This window comes from Mytilus edulis, chromosome 6, assembly GCF_963676685.1.
Source record: "Mytilus edulis chromosome 6, xbMytEdul2.2, whole genome shotgun sequence".
NCBI lineage: Eukaryota > Metazoa > Mollusca > Bivalvia > Mytilida > Mytilidae > Mytilus > Mytilus edulis.
This window is the reverse complement of record NC_092349.1, coordinates 35,505,669-35,531,315: the sequence shown is the minus strand read 5'-3', so window position 1 is coordinate 35,531,315 and position 25,647 is coordinate 35,505,669. Positions and strand designations below refer to the sequence as shown.

The window sequence follows — 25,647 nt, the reverse complement described above, 5'->3', positions numbered from 1 at the left end:
ATAAAGAAAAAATTCGCATTAGTGAAGTTTTATCATGTACATACAAGGTTTCATGTACAAATTCATAGAATATACGAGAATGATCACAATGGATGGTAACCACTATCTTTTTCCCCTTTTTTCCAATAATCATGCTTCAGTCATGTTAGCAAAAACATACGGACTGCTTAATGCACAAAGGTATAAATGCAAGCCATCTATATAAATGCATACCCTAAAGGGGCTAAATATGCAAAAGGTCATTTAAACTTTAAGTCAAATATAAACTGACGACTTAATTTCAAACGAATCTAAAAAAAAAATATGGGGCAATCTCAGGTGCGTCAGAAGAGTAAGCAGATCGCGTCCGAAACTTTCCATGTGATATGAATATTGTAATTAATCGAACTATGAATAGTGTCGGAGGGTATACTGTAAAAAAAGAATAGTACTGAAATATTAACTCCTACTTCTTCAATTGTAAAGAATCTATTCCCTTTTATATTTTTTTCTGTAAAGGGTTTTGTTCCTCGCATGGTTTTTCAAATTGCTCAAATTTGTTCAAATTTGTTCAAACGTAATTGACAAGGATTGTCAGTTATCCTATCGTAGGTCGGTTGTTTTCTCCCGGCACTAAGGCTTTCTTAAGAAGGATAACTGACAATCCTTGTCAATTAAGATTGGAGTCGAGTGCACCCGCACGAGCGGGTTCAAACTCACAACCTCGATGTTGAATGGCTTGTGATTGCAGTAGTAACTAATTGGATCACTGAGCCACCGAGGTCTTTGAAATATGCATATACTATAGATAAGCAGGAAGAAGTTGCACGTAACAAATTGTTAGAATGTTTTCATTCAAACACATTTAGTTTTTGACTAATTATGAATTATCTGTGACACAGAACCCGAAATATTCTGAAGAAAATGATCTTGATAATTGTTTTTGTTAGTTGTATAATTTCAACTATTAGCAAACAGAAAATGGAGACATGGCTGATAGAACAATGATTACACGGTACAAATTATACTTTTCGGGCACTTATGAAATGATATGAAAATTCCCTTCAATTTAAGATAAGATATATTTAACGAAATGTGTTAACCCAAGGTATTTCGTACGGTTTGAAGAGGGACAGAGTTGAGCGTTACGAGTCTTACTTTTGCACTTGATAACACAGGTAACAAGAATTTGTCCAAAGTAAACAGATGCCCCACTCGCACTATCCTTTTCCATGTTCAATGGACCGTGAAATTTGGTTCACAATCTCGTTTGGCATTTAAATTAGAAAGATACCATAGGGAACATGTGCACTAAGTTTCAAGATGATTGGAATTCAACTTCATCAAAAACTAGCTTCACCAAAAACTTTAACCTGAAACTTGCCATTTCATTTTCTATGTTCAATGGACCGTGGAATTGGGGTCAAAAGTCTAATTTGGCTTTAGAATCAGACAGATCATATCATAAGCAACATGTGTACTAAGTTTTAAGTTGATTGGACTTCAGCTTTATTAAAAACTACCTTGACCAAAAACTTTAATCTGAAACGGGACAGACAGACGGACGAACAGACGAATGAACGGACGAACTAACGGACGGACGCACATACCAGAAAACATAATGCCCCTCTACTATCATAGGTAGGCCATAAAAACAGAATGAGGTGAAAGTTAATAAACTTATCAGCGGGTATCTATATGCAGTGCGCACTTAAAATGTTTAGTACAACATCGCCAGGGGCTGCCTATCTTACTGGGCAACTTATTAATTCGCGATTTTCGATTTGACTTGAATGATTGACAGAGGAAATACATGTGAACGAACAACATGCATATGTTTACCCAACATTCATGAATCCGTCACTTCAATCACTATACATAGTTAGTTATGCTATTGGACAGGATTTAGATACCGACTGTGAGAATGTCGTATTTGCTGTTTTTCTGCACTAAAAGACCACAAACAATTTTATTTCTCTTTTATTTAATATTCTTCGTACATTCCGTATTTAGAATACTTTGAAGGAGTTCCTTTTATTCCAGTCACTTTTTCAATAAATGAAGTATAATATGCAAGAGATGAATACGCAAATGGTTTTTCAGCATGACAATAATCATACAACCATGAAAATACTCCGATGAGGACACGTTTCCCCCTTCTTTTACATGTCAAAGGTCCACCACCATCACCCTGGAATTAGAATTACAATTTCAATTGAGAAAGTTTTTTTTTGGTTAGATTCAAACTTCGAATCTTTAGCCAATAAGAAACAGCTAGTAAGTACCATTAAAATACATTTATTTGAAAATTGTGACGTACTGTGTCGTTTTAAGTAGACTCGTATATAGTTGTCGTCCTCCTAATTCTGTTAACCGGATTGTGACCAATCAATTCGAGTTTACACGATTATAGTATGTTTTTAACATGTTACCGTCGACATTACAACTAGTCTATACATGTTCAAAAATCTATGCGTTACTTAAACGATTTTGCTTTTTATTTCTAGTTTCGACAATAACCTGGTGCAATTACTTAAATATAGAAAATTACAAATTATACGAATAGACCTTTCACTATCAGTCATTTTAATGTACACATATGGATATCATTTGAGGTGTTTTACGCTATTGTGAAACCGTTGGCGAGTTTCTTGTAATTTTTTAATGTGCGTGCCTAGTGAGAACAACTAAATTTTTTTACATTAGAGTTGAGTACACCTTCTACTTACGTGAATCGATTCCCAACCTCAGAGCTACTAGGCTAGTAATGTAGACGAATAAGGGCATATTGCTATCGAGACCCTGGTGTATGCTGATGAAGTCTGATTAAGGTCTCTTTTGTTGCATCTTCTTTACAAATTTTTAAGCGTTATCAAGATTAATGACCTGTTCATAGTCAAATGTATATCACATTACTGATTTACTTACTTTTACAGCTACTAAGTATTCCAGGAACAAAATGCAAGTATGGTCAAACTTGACCTTGCCATTTCGTTTGTTCTTACCATCATAAAAGAGAGGCAATATGTCTCAAAGGGTCATGGAAAGTGTACATTAGTTTTACAGAAACTAAGTTTTAAAAAGTAACTGTTTCAAATGACCTCAAATTAATTATACTCACATTGCAAGCTTGTCTTTTGTTCTTGTAGTCATAGGCACATATTTGGTTCTTTGGAACTTTAGGAGATGCTAGATCATTACATTTGGTATTGGATATTAATGAAATACGTGCAAACTGTAGAGTGTCTGGTGACTCTGTTTCTGTACAATAATATTATGAATTCAAAATTTTGCATAAATAATTTGTTGTATATCTTTTTGAATGAGCATGCCTGTAATTGAACAAATAACACATAGAAAAGAGTATGTGGTTTGATTGCCATTGAGACAATTATTAACAAGAAACCAAATGTAAAAGAAATTATTGGTCCACGTCCCGCCTTAAATAATGAAGAAAGCCGATTCCGCACTGCCACTTATAAAAGGCACTGCAATGACAAACGTAAGACAATCCAAACAAGAAAATGTATGGCCTAATTGATGTTCAAAATATGAACGAAAAATAGTTAGATTACCCAGCATCAATCTACAATCAATACATTACAGGCTAATGACTTATTTTCAATTGGTTCAATTGATTGAAAAATGAAATATTGAGAGTATATGTAGAAATAATAATGAGACAGCTAAATTATTATCAAGGGAATCCGTTTTAATTAAAAGGGTCCATTACATTGTAGCTAACATTTAATGGCATCTGCAACATATTTTGGACAAGAGTCTAAGGAGTGTCAGTACAACATATCGAATTTTGGAGTCATTACTAATCAGTATTCGCATATTAATTATCATGGTTTAAAGTATATTGCATATTGATATTTAATCAAACTTTAATTTTAGTTTCTTGTTTATAATTCGGTGTATGACGTCCATTATCACTGAACTAGTATACATATTTGTTTTGGGCCCAGCTGAAGAACACCTCCGTGTGCAGGAGTTTCTGGCTCAATTGAAGACCTATTGGTGGCCATCGGCTGTTGTTTGCTCTATGGTCGGGTTGTTGTCTCTTTGACATATTCATCATTTCCATTCTCAATATTAATACAACAATAGTGGTATTCATTGTCGAACGTCAAATTGGCAAACCTAGTTTCCTAGATCATCGAATAGTTAATGGTTATTGCAGACAAACAAGATTGATTTCACTATCGAGTTTTTTTTCTTTAGTTTATAAGACAGTTTTATTCCTTTGATTTCTTTATATTGTGCAAATGATTAAACCAAAAATTCTAATATTTATATTATATTACTTACTATTACGATCAATGAATCCCCATCCGGATATTTGACAGTTTTTAAGACCACGAATACCTTTGATCGTTGTATAAGAGATACTGTTAATTTTTGGTCCAAATTTAAGAGGCCTACGAAGTTTGATTAGAGCTATGTTATTGTCATATTGAACGGTTTCGTCCTCTTTATAACGTGGATGCTGCAATATAAAGTCAACAAGTCAGTATTTCAAAAGTATAGTTTGACGTAGTTCATCAATTGGCCCTTCTGATACAAAGATGTAAATAGAGAAAATATATTTGGAATTGTTTTTATTACATAGACATATGCACAATGCCAATATCTAGGACACGTGTTGAAATATGACATGCATGATTCAATGGTAAGGTCACTAACAAAATATGATTAGTTATATAACTCGCTACCTACCCCCTATGGACTCATAGCGAGTAAGTAAAATCCATACGGGTCCGTAGGGGTCAGTAGTAGACGGTATAATGCATTTATTGCACGCGGGACTTTATTACTGCGTTATGTACAACAAAAAATTACAAAGAAAAACATGAAATTAATAGATGACGTTACCGTCAACTGAAGACGTTAATTCATTGACCCCTTCGAAATGAGTTCTTTCAGTTTATAAGATATAATCGTTAGAACCTTTAAGTCATAAACAGTATGAAATATTGTTTATGTCTGATGAATATAATAATCATTGACTTATGTGTATTCTTTAGTTTGTTTTGTTGTTAGTCTAATCAGTCAGTAGACTTCTTTCATATTGATTTTATTAACCGTTTGATTAATGAGCCGGCTCTCTGATATAATGCAAGTTATGGTCAAGTCAAAACTCGCCAACAACTAAAGATGGAATGAAACCATGTTTAACAGATTTACCCACATTACATTTTATCTGATATATCTCATTTAATGATTTTATTAAGAGTTAAAACGATCACGAAGGTAAATAACAGGCATATCAATTTAATGAGCAAAACGACGATGTGCGTACCCTTTCCGAGCACCTGAGATCACCCACAATTGTTGAAGGGGTTTATGTTGATGAGTCTTTAATGTTCTATGTTGTTTCTTGTGTCCTACTATTTGTCTGTTTGTCTTTTTCAATTTTAGCCATGGCGTTGTCGGTTTATTTTCGATTAATGAGTTTGACTGTTCCTCTTGTATCTTTCGCCACTCTTGTAATGCCAATATTTAATACAAAGTATATTTAATGTTCTCAGATGGGTGTTTCTTTAACATATATGCATTTTCCTTACATTATCATTAAATAATACATGGTTTATTTTGTCTTTTCAGATATGATTTGATAGGGTCTCATAAATATTTGTTTCCCGTTGTTTAAATTTCAATTTGCATGTAAAAACATGCATATTGTTTTTCCTTCTTCTTAAAAATGAACACAAATTGAGAAATCAGATACTTACAATTACGAAGCGTCTTACAGTTCTTATTTGTTTATTTCGAGCTGATAAATCATCAAAGCCAAACCGAATACGCATGTTTTTTATTCTGAAAATTGAATAATATTCCCGTAATTTGACAGGCTCATTTGCAGCTGTAAAGATCAATACATACCCCAACAAACCTTCTTTTATATTTTTTTGTATCACATGTATTACTAAAAGAAATTATATTCAATTGTTTCTTTTTTTAATGTAGTTCATAAATGTTGCTTGTTTCTTGATTTTCATATTATTTATATTTGATTAAACCATTGGATTTGGTCATTTTGTAGGCCCTTTATAGCATGTGTATAGCTTGGTATGAACCAACGCTCCGTATTGAAGGTAGTATTTTGACTAAATGAATTATTTTAAAAATTGTAACGGGGTTGGAGAGTGGTTATATTGGCAATCATTCTACATCTTCTTATATCTATTTACACATTATTACAGTATACTACAGTGTTAATGAGTTTAGGGCATCCAGGAATAAAACAACGTGAAATGAAGGAACAGTGCACGTAAGACTAACATGAACATATAGCCTTTAACATAAACATGGAATATAATGAAGGTCATAATTAGGGTTTTTTCGTCGATTACTTCTAGTAAAAACAATAAAGAAATAATTTTTGGTTTCAAAATCGGAGCTTTATTGTCGAAATGTGTTGATTGTTTGCTTTGTTAGACCTAACGAAACAATTTACCGGAACCTACGATTCATAATATTGCATACCCTAAAAGATGATTTGATCATGAAGATTTTATTGCACCACTAAAAAACAAATAAAATTAAGAAAAGAAATGGGGAATGTGTCAAAGCGAGAACAACCCGACCAAAGAGCAGACAACAACCGAAGGCCACCAAAAATATATATCTGAGGATGTGGTCAAAGAAAATTATGGTAAAATATATTAAACAAATTTTAAAATAATATCATGAAAAGGGAAGTATTTGAATCACATACGGTCCTTTTTTAGATGCCACTGAGGTTACAAGCCAATATCTTGAGAGAATAGTCGCACCAGTCCAATTTATCCAGGGGTCTTGACGACTTTCACGACGTTGAATTTGTGCGCTAAAAGGAAAATCCTCAATATCTCCATCTTTTCCTGCAACTATCTGGGTAGTCTGTTTGACAAAACAAAAATAACATACAATTATATGATTTTTTTTAAATCATTACTCAAACCTTACTTGACATGTGACAACAACATTTCCATTAAACGATGTAAATTAAGTTGAATGTCAACTCGTAATTTATTCAATATTTTGATTTGAGTGCCAATATTTAAACGCGACATTTGTCAATTATTTATTTTAAATCGTTACAAGACAATATGTATACTTTGCCTATCAATTATTTGTTTATAAGGATAAATATACACTTCCGTTCACACCGTAAAATGCTATTTTTCTAAAGCATGCGAATACACACACAATATAATTTAATAAAAAAACAAAATTCAATATCTCAAAAGAAGAGAAATAATCGGAAGAATCATATCTAGAATTAGAACAAATGTATCAACAAAAAAAATTGTTATTAATATTCTTGATAATATAATTACAGATTTTATTTCACCACCCTATACAACTAGTATTTTTTTAATTGAATTTCAGAAAAAGGAAACACAAATAGTTTTACCTTATCAGGCATTAAAACTGAAAAAAGAATACTGATGTAAGTAAACTGAAATATAGGTATTGTGGATTCATTTATTTCGTGGGTACCAATTTTCGTGAATTGAGCAAAATTTGCTTGTTGGTTGATAACTAATTTCGTGGTTTTGCCGAATTCTAATATCAAGCCTAGGACAAATTTGTTATTCGTAGGACATTTTAATTCGTGATTTACCTGTACCCACGAAATCCACGAAAATTGGTATCCAACGAATCATAATGAATCCACAGTATTTTTATCTTGACCTTTTCGCACAAGGTTTACATATGTTTTGCAATAGTATAGTTCCGAATTCAAATTACAATGTGTTCTTTCTTTCTTTTGGTCATATTTACAAATGTTAACCTTAGCTATTACATTTATCAATTTGTATTTTCTTTTAAACATAAATGTACTCTAAACATGTTTTACATTTGAATCCAATTCATTGTAAGATAGTAAGATAAGAAGAAAAAAGAAAACAAGTTAGTTAAGGTGGTACTTAACACTACAGGGAAATAACTCTGTAAAGTCAACTAAACGTTTTAATTACGTTGTGTTGTAAAAGGAATATTAAGCTTCTCAATGATCAAAATTGGTGTTTGTTAAACTACTATATAACCAGTGTAATTTTTCTGACAAAACGGTTGGTTCAAATTTTTTGAAATTTTTACATTTTTGTTAAAGGATTACTTTGACAAAATTTTATAAAAATTAAACGAGCAAAATTAATTTTAATGAAAGTGTTGGGTACCACCTTAATTATCTTGCGTATGATTTTATGCATGTTACATGTCTCGTTTGCCCTTGCATATGCTATAGCGTTTTATTGTCATATGGACATTGTGTTCTACAGATTTGAGTTTTACTTGTAGTAAGTCCTTTTTCTGAATCAGCAATTTATCTTACATTTTAGATTTATCTTTGAAATCATTGCGTTCCTAACAAGGTTGATACTTAAGAGTTTAAATTTTGAATCGATTTATAAATGTTGAATTGATTTTCAATATCTAATATAACCAGTACTGATCAGTACAGCGTGTTTCTCTTGTATGTTCTTTACATAACCTTAACATTATAATATGCTTTTTTTATAGAATAAAAGTAAAATCACATAAATACTGAACTCCGAGGACAATTCAATCGGAAAGTCCTTAATTTACTGGTAAATCAAATGACAAAACACATCAAACTAATGGACAACAACTGTCATATTCCTGACTTGGTAAAGGCATGTTCAAATATAGAAAATGGTGGATTGAACCTGGTTTTATAGTAAAGAAAATAACAGCCCTTACCTGTGATAATGACAGCCAGTTTGAATATTATGTTCATTTTCAACGCAGGTTAAAAACGTGGTTCCTTGACCAGATATACTCTGAAATAATCAGTATTAACTAGAAGTTTAAAACATTCCACAAAACACATTACATATCGATCTATGTGCAACATCAACTACAAGTAATCCGATTAAAACTGTCTTTTAACATTTTATATTTAGATCAAACAATATAATTTGAACAAAACACATGGAAAAAATAACCAACATATGTCTACAATGCATTGGAGTATACTTACGTAAATACTTATCGTAAAAGAGATATTATGTCATTGTTATTTATTTCCATGCGGATGTAAAGTCCTCGATCACTGATTTTTATCTTATGATTTTATTGTGTTATTTTGTGTTTAGCTTACGAAATTTTCAAGTAACGGTAAATATATTGTACTTATCGAAGACGTTGTTACAGTTGTTTGTAGCCTTGTTCTACTATCAAAACAAATATGCATTTGTCCGTGTCACATAACAATTTCAACATTTATTTATATATTGATGATCTATAAAATACATATCTAAGGAAAGTTGCAACCTTGGTATCAATTTAAGAAATATTTCGTTAATTGCGACAATAAATAATTAGTTTACGTTTAATGTTATAAACTATCGTAAAACCTTATTGTACAGATTAAACATTGTGGAAGGTAAATGTTGACCAGTCTATTATTTATTCCTTACTTTGAGTATTAATATTATATCTTGCTTTGCATATTCGAAATGCATTAACGAGTGTAACGGTTACTCTGAACTATTTTCACAATGATATATGTAGTTCTCTAACTGATTTCTAGGATGATTTTTACCTGGATTTAAATTTGTAACTAAAATAATCAGATAAGTTAAGCTTACGAAAATGTTGCTATTTAACAAATGAATTCCAAACTGTGTAAGAGTCTCCATAATTGATTAATATGCATTTGTCCACCTCATATAATAGTTTTAACAAGTCTTTTTAAACTCTTTTTTTCAAAACAAACACATTTCAAGATATCCGCCTTACTATACGGTTCATTGTTAAAGGCTATTTTTAACCAGTAGTGCGTTTTGGTATTTGGTTGATGGCTGTCTGTTTTTCCTTTACATAATCTTTGTATCTGTATATTTTGACATTTTAGGGCAGATAAGGGCAATTTAGGGCAATTATAAAATCTAAAAATAAAATAAAATTATTAACATAATCAATACACAGTTTTTACCGCCTTCCCAATATGAAACGAAACATCGAACATTGATTATTATAATTACCGGATATACAATTAACATATCTTTTATACCTTTGTATTTTTTTGTAATAAAATTGAAAAAGTAAATAAAAAATATGTCAAAAAGACAACAACCCGATCACAGAGCTGATCACAGTCGAATACCACAAATGGGTTTTCAACGCAGTGCGAAAATCCCGCACACAGCAGCTGGCCTTAGTTGGCATCTAACTGAACATGTGTACTAGTCCAGTAAAAATTTAAGTCACATTGAACCCCAAAACATATAAAAAAAAATCAAAATTTAATCATCAAACAAGACTTACAAAGGTCAGATTCAGATGCTCCTGACTTGGAATAGACACCAAAATGCGGCGGGTTTAAACATGAGATTGTGAGATCTAAACCCTCTCCCTATATTTTATTTGGTCGGGTTGTTTTCTCTTTGACACATTCCCCATTTCCATTCTCAATTTTATCTAAACAAGGTAGATCAATCAAGAGGCACACAATAATATGCACAGTTAAAGTCATTTCAAAAGAAGTCAGAGTCCGATGACAATACAGGTAACAAAAGAAACTAAAGAAAATGACAAAGATACACAAATGAACAAAGTACTACTAGCAATTAGTGACATGTCAGGTCAAGTCCGCAATTTTAATATTTCTTTCATGTTGTATTTTTTTTTTTTTAATAAACCCTTTTACTGTATATTTTGATGATGCTTTAAAGCATAATTAGTTCTAAGACAGTTTTGAATTTTAGAAACATCATTGATATTTACAAATAAATTAAATTGAAAACTATGAAAATGTAAAATGCACTTTTTAGAAATTACTTACCAAGTTAGGAGGGTTAAACGTTGATTGTGCGAGTCTTGTCCTATAATATTCCTACTCCCTAACAGACATGAAATGAAATATTTATACCTCTCCTTGTCCTCAGAAAAACAATGTCGACGTATTACAAGAAAAATTGTGATTAGAAGGATAAACATGGGGACATAAACATGATAAATTTACATTTTTGGATAAACAATCTGGATCAAAGGCTAGAAAATACACTTTTGCATTTGTGAAGGAATAACATAATACAAATTTTGAAATGAACGTTCATCATTAGACCACATGAGATACAATTATATTGTAGAACCCTTGTTTACCTCTTTACAAACTAAAAAATATTGTAAATTAGTATTGAAACAAATGTTACATTAATCCATGTTGCTTATGCTTGCATACATAATGTTGATAGGAATAGCGGACACGTGCCACCGACCTAATCAAACATACATTTATGTAACTGAAAACAAGGTAATAAAATCGATCATATGTTGGGTAAAGAGAAGCTATATATTCTGATATTGGAAATGTGACCTTTGAAGGGACACTAGCTTTCAAATTCATGGTCACCAATTTGACCTAAATTATAAATTGTGATAGATACCAATGTAAACATGTATCTAAATTATTATAATTGTTCTAAAACAAATAATTTAAATGTAGGGAAGCGAGAAAATGTAGCTTCGTTTCGTGTGTATTTTAGTCTAGTGTCAATCTAATAAACTATCGGGTTGGACTCCGAATACATCCGGTGACCATATAAGTGATGTAATCATAAGTAAAGATATCAATAGATAAAGCGCATTCGTGCATTTAGATTTTTATGATTTTTAATTTAATATTGTTAATCATCGTTTTTACCTGTAAAACAATGGGTTTTTTTTTGTATAACAAATTAGTCAATCTTTGTTTCATTTTCAAGGTTATTCCTTTCCTTTAAGTAACTATACACATACAATGCAAGTGTTACCCATCTCGAGCTGAGGGGTTTAATTGAAGTCCACATGAATACAGATTTAATGAGGTCGAAGTATTCACTTGCATGTAAATTATATATTATCAATGTCTCTTGTCTTATTTTGACAAAATTAAACCATACTGGTTGCTAAAAGCGAATTATTATTTCACGTTTTCACTTTCATTAATGATTGAGCAAAAAAAAACATATTTTAGATTTTTTATATATCTCGTAGCTAGTGCCGCTTATAATACTAAAATCATCGGTCCTTGCATACTTTTTCTTACCAATAAATTAAAACATAACGCAATATATATTGCCATAGGGTTATAAAGACTCTCTGTGCTTAATAATATATATCGATACTTACTTTGTGGCCTTTTTGAATCTCATGTGTTATGTCGTCTTTTCCATTAAATTAAGTGGATGTGTACCCAAATATATTTTTGTTTTGGATAATTGTTTAATAATTTGTTCTTGGCTTTCGACTAGATTTCAGCAACTGCTAGTACGTTATGATATGTTCTTTGTGTTCTGATGATTTTGTTCGTGCTTCGTCAGGCCTGTATTAACGAATTCTTCATTTTTAATAAGCATTGTCTTATCGGGGCCTTTTATAGCTGACTATGCGGTATGGGCTTTGCTTATTGTTGAAGGCCGTACGGTGACCTATAGTTGTTAATGTCTTGGTATTTTGTGGATAGCTGTTTCATTGGCAATCATACCACATCTTCTTTTTTATATGTTTTTGAATGGTACGAATCGTGTAAATACATACATCAATTGTATATGATAATAGTGTTATCATGCATTAAGTGGGCGGTTGAAAGGAATAAATTTTTAAATGCTTTTTTTCTATGAACGGAAATTAATCGTTGCGTTTTTGCTTTGGGTTTTATTATTTAACTGGACGCAAACTTCTGCCTTATGAATTCAATAAAATATGATCAAAAACTAAATACATTTATGAACATGTAATACTTATAATAGGTTAGGAAGTCCCAAAATAGCAGATGTTAAAACCATATATACACTGTACAAGGATTATATGTTAATGAATTCTGAATGAATAGAGGAAGTTAATCAGGTATCCTATTGATTCATTGAGAACCAATGAATAAATTTTTAAGATCAATGTACATGTACATGTAAATCATAGTATTTTTTTTTCAATTTGATTCAATGATTTCCTTTTTAAATGTTGAACAATACGTTGAAAATAAAAAAATGTATTATTGTAAGGCAATCAAAAAGATCATGGCAAAAGACTAACATAAATAAAAAAAGAAAGATCTCAAAATGTTAACATGGCACAATCGAAAGCTCAAACACATGAAATGAATGGAACACAACTGTCAGATTTCTGATTTGGTATAAACCTTCCCCTAGGTAGAAAATAATGGATTTAAGCTAGCTTAACCTCATAAAAAATCTATATCCCTATAAAACAAAAGACTGCTTTAACAAAGAACAAACAAAAGCATACAGATACTCTACGTGCTCAATAGACAAAATACATTCTAAATAAAAATAACACAATCACACAACATCAGTTTATATAAAAACATAACCGCATCAAAAGCTTAAGAACTGTATAACGTAAAAAAAAAATGACCAGCCTTACACAGAGCGCTAAAGCCATTTCTCTTTGTAAATTTTTCGAGGCTCAAAATTACTATTTGGAGAAAAAAAATGTAAGAACCGATTGATGTAAAACAATTATTCTAATGCAATTATTTTGTATCAATGGTTCTGATTGGATGACAGTTAGAGAAAATTCGCTATCTCCTTGCCTGTAGTCGGGGCACTTAGCGAACTCCATAATATTATGGAATTGGCTAAATTTGACTGCTTTATGAAAAGTCATAATATTATGAGATTAAATAATATTTCCAGTAATATTATGTGTGTCCATAATTTTGAATATTATTGAATTTCATAATTATGCATGAAAAAATAAAATTTGATGTGTCCGAAAAACAATGTTTTGGGTACTGCTAACAAGTTCCGTAATTTATTAATCTTAAAATGCTATTTTTATGATCATCTATTGATTATATTCATCCGACAATCGTCGCCTTTCTCGCGTCTTATTTAAAATGCTTTCGTCTTCAATGTCTTTTATCTAGAACAGTATTTTGTACAAGGGAGACAAATCGTGTCGTCTTATAAGCCATATTTTTGTTAAGTGTATTATCGTTCCTTAAACAATGAATAAATCGTGTTTTAGAAAATAAATGTAGAAAATAAGTGTGTCAGTTGACCTCGTTTTCAATACATAAGTTTTATCAAGGGGAAATGTTATAAAAAAAATAGTACACATCATTCAGACGTCTTTATAAATTATAAATGACTATGTACACAATAGGTATAGAAACTCATTACTTTCACGTGTTTATATGTCTTGAGTTGACGAAATTTAATTAATGGTCAGATCCACAAAAACTCATTACATGCAATTGTTATTGTTTCAAATTCAGTTTATGTTGCAGACCGTTTTAATGTTGCTTATGTGTATTTGTGTATATTGGGTAAGGTGGGTACATTAATTCGAATACACATGCATACAACGTATTTTTTCTGTCACCATCAAATTTGAAATGTTTCTTTTCAAATCCTTTAAAAATAAAATTGTGTCTGTAAAAGAAAAGTCTCTTGTGTTGTCTTACATGTAAATAAAAATTACATCTTAGAATAAAAATCGAGACATCAAGACAGAATTTAAATCATAATCTATAAACATAGGCAGGTAGAAATTAGATATTCATTTTGATGTATAACCAATAAATATTTATTTCGACGTCGGTCAATATTTGATGATAGATACACCTGAGTATTTAAAACAGCACTATGACATGTATGATTGTTATTTTCCTACATAACACGTTGCATATGAAAATTCAGTTATTGTCCATTTCACTTCTATATATCTGCAGAAAAAAATCTTAAAAAATTAAAATAACATATTGGTTCTTGAGAACCACAAAATTAATTTATATACAAGTATAAAAACAGCAGAAGAAATAAATTGTAAATATTAAACTATTTCAATGCGAAGCAAGGTCATATGTAATACAATATTATTTAGTTCAGCAGTATCATTAATTGGTAAGAAACAGATGACATAATTTACGTTTGATATGAAAATTTATACACATTGCAGAATGAACTCATAATATTAATGCCTAGTTGAAATTATATCACAACGTACTAATGGGAGTGCAACCTGCCAAAATAATCTTTTGGAAATAAATTAAGATATAAGTACTGTATGAAATGTGGATGATGACTTATACATGACGACATTTATAATAGACTTTTATTTTTGTTTGTTAATATATAATATTAAAATCGAAAAAAAAAATATTCTATTTCTATTTATCCAAATTTATTCGTTGACTTCTTTACACATCATACTAGTCAAAACACGAAGTTTGTTAGTCAAAATATAATATAGAATAATATAAATAAATATATTAAATATTTATAATATAGAGATTTGAACACTCCAAACAAATATCAATCACTACGTGTTAATCGCAATTCATTGAATGGTAAATCAGTTGATTCAAACAATAAAATATAATATAAAAGCTACGAGAAATGTTGTATAAAGGTTTAAAAATTGTTCTATTATCTCGGCTAATATTCTAAAACTATAACACCTGTATTCCTTAATTTCCGAATTAAGTAGTATTTTTTTTTTATTGAGAGTAATGACTTATTGCTCCGGATTCACAATAATATGTCCGAGTAGGACGTCATGTCTAATTACATAAAATTGAGATCGAAATAGGGAACATATGTAAAAGAGACAACTCCAGCCAGAGAGCAGACAACAGACTAACACTTTGTGAACTAGCAAGACTTGAATCCTGGTGAACATTTCAGACTAGTAAAAAGCCGGGTTGATGTGGTATTATCGTGTTTTGTCGTAAGGAAACTGTTTTTCTCCAATTTAAGTTTAAACGAGTGAATTCATATAAGATATATGACGACGTCCCATTGAATTGCTTTAAACTAATACCATAATAAATTACATATATGAATGTTACTACCTATTAAGTTTACAAAAATGTCGCGCTTACAAAATACTAAAACAATATAACCACTCTCTGTGAAAGATGGGCGACAGATTCCAGAGGGACAGTCAAACTTATAGATCGAAAATAAACTGACAAGGCTATGGCAAAAAAAGAAAAGACAAACATTCAAATAATAGAACCCAATACACAACACAGAAAGGTAAAAACTGAGCAACACGAACCCCAACGAAAACTGTGGATGATATCAGGTGCTCCGGAAGGGTATGCTGATCCTGATCCACATGTGGCACCCGTCGTGTTGCTCATGTTATTACAAACCCGGTAAATACTTTAATTCGGTATGTCATATACGTGAAAAGGAAAGGGGATTTTAGTTATGAAATAAGGAACATATCCGATATCATCTGTAAAACGGTTAATCCATAACTATCATTTATCATCTACAAAATACCACATTTAATAACATGCATACTCTATCGACACCATTCAAACTCTCGTTAATGGTCATCTTTGAAAAACTAAAGCTAATGATTGAAGACTTTTAAAGAAGGCTTATTTTCTTTGGTAAAGTGCTAGTATTACACCATAACGAATATTATGGTACACCATAATTTAAGATATATTATAAAAATCAATAATATTATAAGATAGCATAATGTGTGGATTAATATTATGAAATCAAATAATTTTGGAAATGCTTATAATGCATCAAGATATTAAAAAATCGATCATATCTTGATAACGATTTTATTGGAATATGTTTTTGTTTCGGTAGACATGTCTACCATGTGGTGATCTCATAAGATAAACACTGGCAATGTGTTGAATTTGACATAGGTAACAATTTATTTAAAAATAAACCATTTATCCTCCATTTCTTTTACTTTTAAAAAAATCATAACCAAAAAACAGGCAAATGATACCCAGAGGACATAAAAACCCATAAGTCGAAAATAAACTGACTAAGCCATGGCTAAAAAAGAAAAAAAAAACACTCTGAAAACAGTAAACATTACAGAAGAATAAAAAAACGTAGACAATTTCATCTAACATTCACAACATACCCAATTTAATAACCATTCTCTATCGATGTACTCTTCTATTCTATTATATAAGTGCATTAATTTTAAAGCAATGTACTGATTCGTTCATTCAAATAAAGCAGTCAATATAAAAGTTTCGACACTATTCAAACTCTGGTTCATAGACATTTTTATAAAACTAAAACTTATGATCGAAGAGATTTGAAGAAGGCTTATTCTCTTTGGGAAAGTGCTACCCAAAGTATTTTTTCGTGAAAGCAGCATACCATCCGTATATACATTGGACATCCGTTCTGTCCGGACATCTTTTTTTTTCATCCGTTAGGCGTCCGTTCGTGCTATCCGGTAAGGTGTGATATGCAAAGTACGAGAAACGGAAATGTACCGGACAGAACGGATGTCGAACGTACATCCAACGGAAGAGTATCGCATAAAACGCACACCTAACGGAAGCGTACCGGATAAAACGGATGAACAATATATACGGAAAAATAAAAGGCAACAATAATAATACATGTACATCGCATAAATATTCAAAATGTTTAGGTGTAACTGTTTTTGGTTTATTCTTCAAAATACCGCATAAGGTCAGCGTCTGAAATAAGAGCTGCTTGATTGTGAAGAATCGCCCTTATAATAAGGTTGATTATGAATAATAAGAATTCATGAACCTTAAGAAATCTGACATACCAATAATCGGCATTTCTGACGCAAAAAATTCAATTGGCATATATCCGTTTCAGTTCCGTTGATCATCCGTTTTATCCGTTATACGTCCGGTAGAAGTCCGTTTCTCATTCGTTTAACATCCGTTTTATCCGTTATACGTCCGGTTGAAGTCCGTTGGTGAGTTTATCATCCAGACCACCAACAGATGTATAACGGACACGTAACGTATACAAAATGGAAACGAAACGGACGAGTATCGTACAAAACGGACGCCTAACGGACGTTCAACGGACATTTTATCCGTTGGACGTCCGTTCAACGTTTTGAATATGCTCAAAATTTTCCACCGGACAGAACGGACGTCGACGGATAAAACGTACGCTTAACGGACATGCAACGGATATGGACGGACGTCTTACGAATAAGAACGGACGTCTAACGGATATGAACGGATTGAAAAAAGGTTTTCCGTTAGGCGTGGGTTCGAGCTATCCGGTAAGATGTGACCGAGGCTTTTCTGGCATCCTTATTTGCAACACACTATAAAACACGATTTTACATTTCTAGCGATAGACTTTACATCTACAGCGCTTGAATTTACATCTTCAGTGCTACACTTTATACGGATTTGGCTATACTTTTTGGACCTTTTGTATTATAGCTCTTCATCTTTTATATAAGCTTTGGATTTCAAATAGTTTGGCCACGAGCATCACTGAAGAGACATGTATTGTCGAATTGCGCATCTGGTGCAAGAAAATTGATACCGTTAATTTTATTACTACTACTGGGTCGATGCCTCTGCTGATGGACTATTAGTCCCCGAGGGTATCACCAGCCCAATAGCCAGTACTTCGGTATTGGCATGAAAATACGGATTTTTTATGTGTTATTAAAATTTGCTATTACAAAATGATAGAAATTGTTATAAATTAAGGAATGTATCTCCCTCATGCAAAGCTCTGATTCCTTTCACGGATTTGGCTATACTTTTTGGACCTTTTGGGTTATAGCTCTTCATCTTTTTTATAAGCTTTGGATTTGAAATATTTTGGCCACGCAGGGGCGTGTCCAGGATATTTTAAAGGGGGGCGTAGAATAAAATATTTCGGCGAGCGAAGCGAGGCGAAAATTTTTTTGGGCTTAAAAACATAAAATAATAGAAAATTGCACTAATGTAACGATTCCTGACTTGGAGCATGTATATTTTATAGTTAAAGTGTCAGGGTGTGACATTTTTTATGCCGAGTTCTCTCCATTAATTGTCTATGGTATATTAAAATGATTGGGCAGTAGACCAATAACGAGAAATTCCAAACTCAAGGGTATAAGGAGTAACCAAGATTTTATGAACGAGAGGCGTGATTACGGTTGAGGATCCATGGGGAAGATCAGAAGCTCCTGAATTTCAACAATTTAGCATCAAATTATGAAGTTATCCCTCTATTTTTGATTAAGTTCGGGTTTCGTTGAACGACACACATGATACAAGACAAATAAACACTGAAGAATAAAGTTCTTTCGTTCTGAGTATTGCTTTAATGTGGAAATATACATATATATTTCTAGTATAACTAGCAGATTATAACGATAGTTTTTTTTTTTTTTTTTTTTTTTTTTTTTTTTTAAACGCCCATTACGCCCTTACCTGGACCCGCCCCTGCCACGAGCATCACTGAAGAGACATGTATTGTCGAATTGCGCATCTGGTGCAAGAAAATTGATACCATTAATTTTATTATATCTTCAGCGCTAGACTTTACATCTTCAGCGCTGGACTTTACATTTCCAGCGCTTGACTTTATATCTCCAGCGCTTGACTTTACATCTAGATCTCCAGCGCTTAACTTTACATCTCCAGCGCTTGATTTTACATTTTCAGCGCTAGACTTTACATCTCCAGCGCTTGATTTTACATCTCCAGCGCTTGACTTTACATCTTGAGCGCTAGACTTTGCATATCTCTAGCGCTAGATGTTACACATCTCCAGCGCTAGACTTTACATCCACAGCGATAGACTTTACATCTACAGCGCTTGACTTTACATATTCAGCGTTAGACTTTAGATCTCCAGCGCTGCATGGAGTTTACATTTCCAGCGCTTGACTTTACATCTCCAGCGCTATACTTTATACCTCCAGCGCTTTACTTTACATCTAGATCTCCAGCGCTTAACTTTACATCTCCAGCGCTTGATAGTACATTTTCAGCGCTAGACTTTACATCTGCAGCGCTTGGTTTTACATCTGCAGCGCTTGACTTTACATCTCCAGCGCTAGACTTTGCATATCTCCAGCGCTAGATTTTACACATCTCCAGTGCTAGACTTTACATCCCCAGCGCTAGACTTTACATTTTCAGCGCTTGACTTTACATATTCAGCGCTAGACTTTAGATCTCCAGCGCTGGAGTTTACATTTCCAGCGCTTGACTTTACATCTCCAGCGCTATACTTTATATCTCCAGCGCTTTACTTTACATCTAGATCTCCAGCGCTTAACTTTACATCTCCAGCGCTTGATAGTACATCTTCAGCGCTAGACTTTACATCTGCAGCGCTTGGTTTTACATCTGCAGCGCTTGACTTTACATCTCTAGCGCTAGACTTTGCATATCTCCAGCGCTAGATTTTACACATCTCCAGTGCTAGACTTTACATCCCCAGCGCTAGACTTTACATCTTCAGTGCTTGACTTTACATCTTCAGCGCTAGACTTTAGATCTCCAGCGCTGGACTTTACATCTCCAGCGCTAGACATTACATCTTCAGCGCTGGACTTTACATATCCAGCGCTAGACTTTACATCTCTAGCGCTAGACTCTATATCTCCAGCGCTACACTTTACACAGCGCAGGACTTTAAAAGACACTTTATAATCTGTGTGAGACCAACAGGACTTCGTACTTTAAAGCCTCTAGTTATTTATTATAAAGAAATCGCATGTATAGGCGCACCTGTATTCTGGTTGATATTCGAATGTGTTACGGAGAATATATCTCCCAATTGAAACTATATTCCGCGCTTGTATGACAGTTATGAATATTTTTATATTTTTCTCATAGTATTTGTTATATGATATATTTTATAACAATTGCATTAGGATTTTTTGTAATTTCACATTTAAATTTGCAAAAGTATCATCTCCTCTAAAGCAGTGACATCGAATGTTTGCTTATAACTAATTTTTTTATCCAATATTTACAACATTTATTATAATTTCACAACATTGTTTTCGCTGTAATAAAAGCGAACTGTTTACGTCTGCAACATTAGACAGAAAATTTCACACTAAGTTAACCTGATTCCCAGAGATGATAAAAACAATGTAATTAAATATCCACCAGCTGCATTTGCAGACGACTATTATTTGAACTCTTAATGACTAGACTGACCTACTGAAGGTGTCATAACATTTAGGAATCCCGTTAAGATTAACGTTCAACTTTCTACACTGTAATAAACTATTTAAAAAATACTGTTATTTGTAAAAGAAATTGTAACTTTGTTTCAACATAATTCATATTGTACTGAAAAATAACGATTAGATTAATTTAACTTGCAAAATTATAAGTAAAACTATAAAAACGAGTTCTACTCTACTTAAATCCAATCATACTCCTTAAAACTATTTAAAACTATTAACTATTGTTTTTCAATAATTTAAAACTACTTAAGTTAAGATATCTAATCGGGTCCTACTAAAAAGCGTCGGGAGCGCCCGGATGAAGAAAAAGCGCCGGGGGAAAAAAATAGCGCCCGGGGAAAATATATAGAGATGAATGTTTCAATTTTAACAATAATATATGAATACTATTTCGAAAAGATAATAATGGATCACAGTTTATGCTGAAGATTTATAAATCGTTAAACACCGACAGATACGTTTCTCAAATTTCCCAGATTAATATTAATTTTATAAAATTAAAGGAGTTGCACATTATTTAAGAACGGTAAAAGTAATTGAACAAGTGTTCACTATGCAGTTGCGAATATTAGACCTCGGGCACTGATTTTTTTAAAACTAACTAAATATACGTTTTGATCGAGGACAATATCGTTCATGATTCTTCTATATACTTATATTTACCAACTTATATACAATTTTTAAATCTAAAATGTAAAAATGCAACAACACTATCTACACACTTTAGATTTGGCATCGTAAATATCCCCATTTATACGGGTGAAACGCGCAATGTTTTTTTTTTTCATTCAGGAAATCACTTATTCTCCCGGGTCTTTTTTTCTTCCTCGGGCGCTTTTTCTTTTCTCGGGCGTTCCCAAGCGTATTTTAGTAGGACAGATCTTATCGTATTATTTATTTATCGTAGGACATGTAGAAAAAAATCCGTGCTTTCGGATAAGTAGTTTTATACATATCACCCCAAGGTTATCCTAGTAACGTGTCGAGTAACGAGTAGCAGCACAAAAGCAATTAAATGGTGGTGTCAAACTGTCAAATCCAATGTATCTGTGTTTTCCCCCAAAATGTTTTTATACGGAGCACTCAGGGGAGGACTAGATAACTTTTTTAACACCGAAAAATATATTAGAAAAAAAAATGAATAAATGATATGTTTTAGAAATTGTAATCACAATGACTGACATGCTTGAAATCTTAAATTGGATGCGAAGTTGCTTATTATTTTTTTTTCTTCAATTATACCTCACCCCTTTTTTTTAAGAAATGAATATATTTCATAGATTAGACTACATCCATTTTTTTGGGGTAAAATATAGTTCTTTAACTCCTAACATTGGTAGAGCCTTCAAACACCAAACCCTGGATCAGTGCATTTAGTCTGTTATGATTATGACAGAAGACATGCAAAGAAATGACTAATGACCAGTGCATTAATATTATAGGATTTACATTTTTCCTTTTGATCAATCATCTTGCAGGGTCCAAACGAGTTCACCTGTATGTGTGCCATTTGTTTTCTTAATTTCTTTATCAGCTATTGACTTGGTATCTTCTTATCAAATAATGTGTGTGAAATTTAAATCTCTTTTAGATATACATGTTAGTTTCTTACCCTTTCTACTTAAAAAAGGCCATTTGCCAATGTAATAAAAAGAATAACTAATCAAAGAATTCAAATAGGCTGCGCGCATTAGCAAATTCATGTGTTGTTCGGTCACTCGTTGAATATTTTTCTTTTTGGATTCTTCGATAATTTATTCTATAAATCTCATTTTAATTTCAATTGTACGTACACGTACTTATGTATATATGTTTGTTAACTGGAAAATATTTCTCGGTCTTAAAATCAATTATACGTCGTATACTTTTCTATGTTAAACTTATATAGTTAGGCACTTTAAATTTGTTGTATGTTTATATCATTCGTTGTTTTTTTAGACATTTATTTCTTCCATTAGTTCACTGTTGTAGCCTAAACATATATTCAAAAGGCTAAGTCTAAAAAATCAAGTTGAACCCCATCATGAGTTGAAACATCAATATATATAGTCTTAGGTCTCTACTTTTTATATTTTGTTGTAAGAGATGTATAAATACTCTGTCACACCCGGTCTATGTTTTAGTTAGTTTTTTTTCTGTTTGTATCGATCTGATGAGATATTAAAAAGCCATTTTCAACTGGCTTCTATAGTTTGTTCATATGTTAGAAGGTTGAGCGCTCACAAACATGTTTAAACCCGCCACATTTTGTATGCGCCTGTCTTTTGTCTAGAACCTGCAATTTTGTGGTTGTAATGGTTCATGTCATTAATTTTTGTTTTTCCCAATTGATTTGTGAATTATGCCGTTATTTTTCTCAATTTAATTGTTTCACTTTTTATTTATGTCGTGTCCTTTCATAATCGACTTTAAGGTATCGGCGTTTGTCATTGTTGAAGGTCGTACCGTTACCTCTTATTGCTAACATCTACTTAATATGAACTTTGGTGGAAAATTGTCTCATTGGCAATCATACAACATCGCCTTATATTTATAATCTTAGGAAAGGTATAGGAAATTGGAAATATATATGCACGCCATTTAATAAAATTCATGCTAGTGCTTTATTACAGAAAATAACATTCAAAACATTAAACGTTTGAAGTTGTAAATTGTGTTAAAGCTTGCGGAAGAATATCTCAAAAACGTTTTACGACACTCCAGGTAAGGACCGGTAACTCTGTATGTTTTTGCGGGAAAATATGAATGGCTTCTCATATCTAATCTTTCAGAAAAATCGATTTCTTACAAACGAGTGTCCACCATGCACTTACACTGCACTATTAAAAGCATAGTAGAATATATTGATATACAAATGGATGAAGTATAAAAAAAAAAGAAGATGTGAAGGTATGATTGTCAATGAGACAACTATCCACAAAAGACCAAAATGACACAAACATTAACAACTATAGGTCACCGTAAGGCCTTCAACAATGAGCAAAGCCCATACCGCGTAGTCAGCTATAAGAGGCCCCGATAAGACAATGTAAAACAATTCAAACGAGAAAACTAACGGCCTTATTTATGTTTAAAAAATGAACGAAAAACAAATTTGTAACACTTGAACAAACGACAACCACTGAATTACAGGCTCCTGACTTGGGACAGGCATATACATAAATAATGTGGAAATTATATATACAGCCCTTGGATGGTGTAAACTTTCCAAAAAAATTGTATAGTGTACTGGTGTAATGGTGTAATGGTGCTGTGGTGTATGGTGTAAGGGGAATGGTGTAATGGTAATTGAGGAATGGTGTGATTGTGTAACGTGCGATCGGGAATGGTGTGATTGTTGGTGTACGACATCTCATTGGTTGAAACGAATTTCTTTTTATTTTATTTTTTCGAATTGTAAACATAAACAATAATAATAATCTTAATATTTGAAATTTAATTGCATTATGGGTAATTTCGGATCGTGTAGATAGAATGGGGAATGGTGCATGGTGTAATGTGAAAGGTGTATGGTGCAAAGGTGTAACGTGTATGGTGTAATGCTGTATGGTGTATGGTGTAATGGTGTATGGTGTAACGTTAGTGGGAAGTTTACACCATCCAAGGACTGTACATGTAACTGTTATATTAATAATAAAATAACAACAAACCAGTGCATACTCTGTGACGTTTATTATATTAGTATAATAGTCCCAGGTATACTGATTTGTATCTCAACAATATCATAGTTATTACGGTGCGGTTGAATTTCCTGTCATTTATTTATCATCCGCGCAAGAACTTGTCTCAGAAAAAAATATACTCTGTACATTAAACTCAGTTTCAGGTATAGCAAATGTACAGAGGTGTGATCTTTTTCTGTGACATCTGCTTTTGACCATCTACAAGAACTTGAGTCATCCGATGTTCAGTACTTCAGTACTTTGATTAAGTTGGAAGTTTTCAGTTCAAAATCGATTCATGAATTTTTTTGGTGAAAATAAGATTTTTGAAATATCAATTATTGCAACAACAGAAATCGCGTAATTGTCTTCAATAGTTTTAATAAGAACATAACACTTTGTAAATATAGGACCAATTGGCCTATTATTTTCCTTATTACAGTGTATCCAATTTAATGATATACATTGCCTTGTATTGTTTCTTGTGTTCGTCCGGAACCATTCATGAACTATTTGCCACTGGAGTCCAATCAAATCGTTTCCTTTGTTGACTAGTATATATAAATCGATTGAAGCTTGTTTATATCAAGTGACTAATTACATGTAATATTTTTTTTATAAACTGTAGTATCAAAGCTCCTCTATGCACACAAGACGTAATTTATAATAAATTATGGACTTCTTTCAGTAGTTATTCTATATCTATGTTAATCTTTGGTACACCATTCTTACATGTCAGTCCTCTTCCACCATAACATCACTCGATTTTGGTTAATAAGTTGAAAAGTTAAATTTCGTTTATTGTAAGTGTAATGTATCAAGAAAACAAAGACGGGTTCAAACAGAAAGGTTTTGAAATCAAAGATAACTGTGCACCTTAAGATCAGCATGGGTTTATTAGTCGTAAATACGTGTACTTAAAGTCCAGTCTAAAAATAAGCATACTAGGTACTTTGACTCAAGGACGAAACCACGATGTCTAGTCTTACTAAAAAATATAATCAATATTCAAACTCTACTTATGAAGATTAAAACAGATTATATACCCATGTCATATCTT

At 32.2% G+C, this 25,647-nt stretch overlaps 1 protein-coding gene across 1 annotated transcript; it reads right to left on the bottom strand.

Annotated features, from left to right (window-relative positions):
* Positions 1-1,942: 1,942 nt before the first annotated feature.
* Positions 1,943-7,398, bottom strand: LOC139526075 (serine protease 55-like). Its single transcript, XM_071321230.1, has 6 exons — positions 7,385-7,398; positions 6,704-6,867; positions 5,718-5,802; positions 4,294-4,471; positions 3,101-3,240; positions 1,943-2,170 (listed from the first exon to the last, which is right to left on the bottom strand). The coding sequence occupies exons 1-6, from the start codon at positions 7,394-7,396 to the stop codon at positions 1,964-1,966; spliced, it is 786 nt and encodes a 261-aa protein (XP_071177331.1). The 5' UTR covers positions 7,397-7,398; the 3' UTR covers positions 1,943-1,963.
* Positions 7,399-25,647: the final 18,249 nt, after the last annotated feature.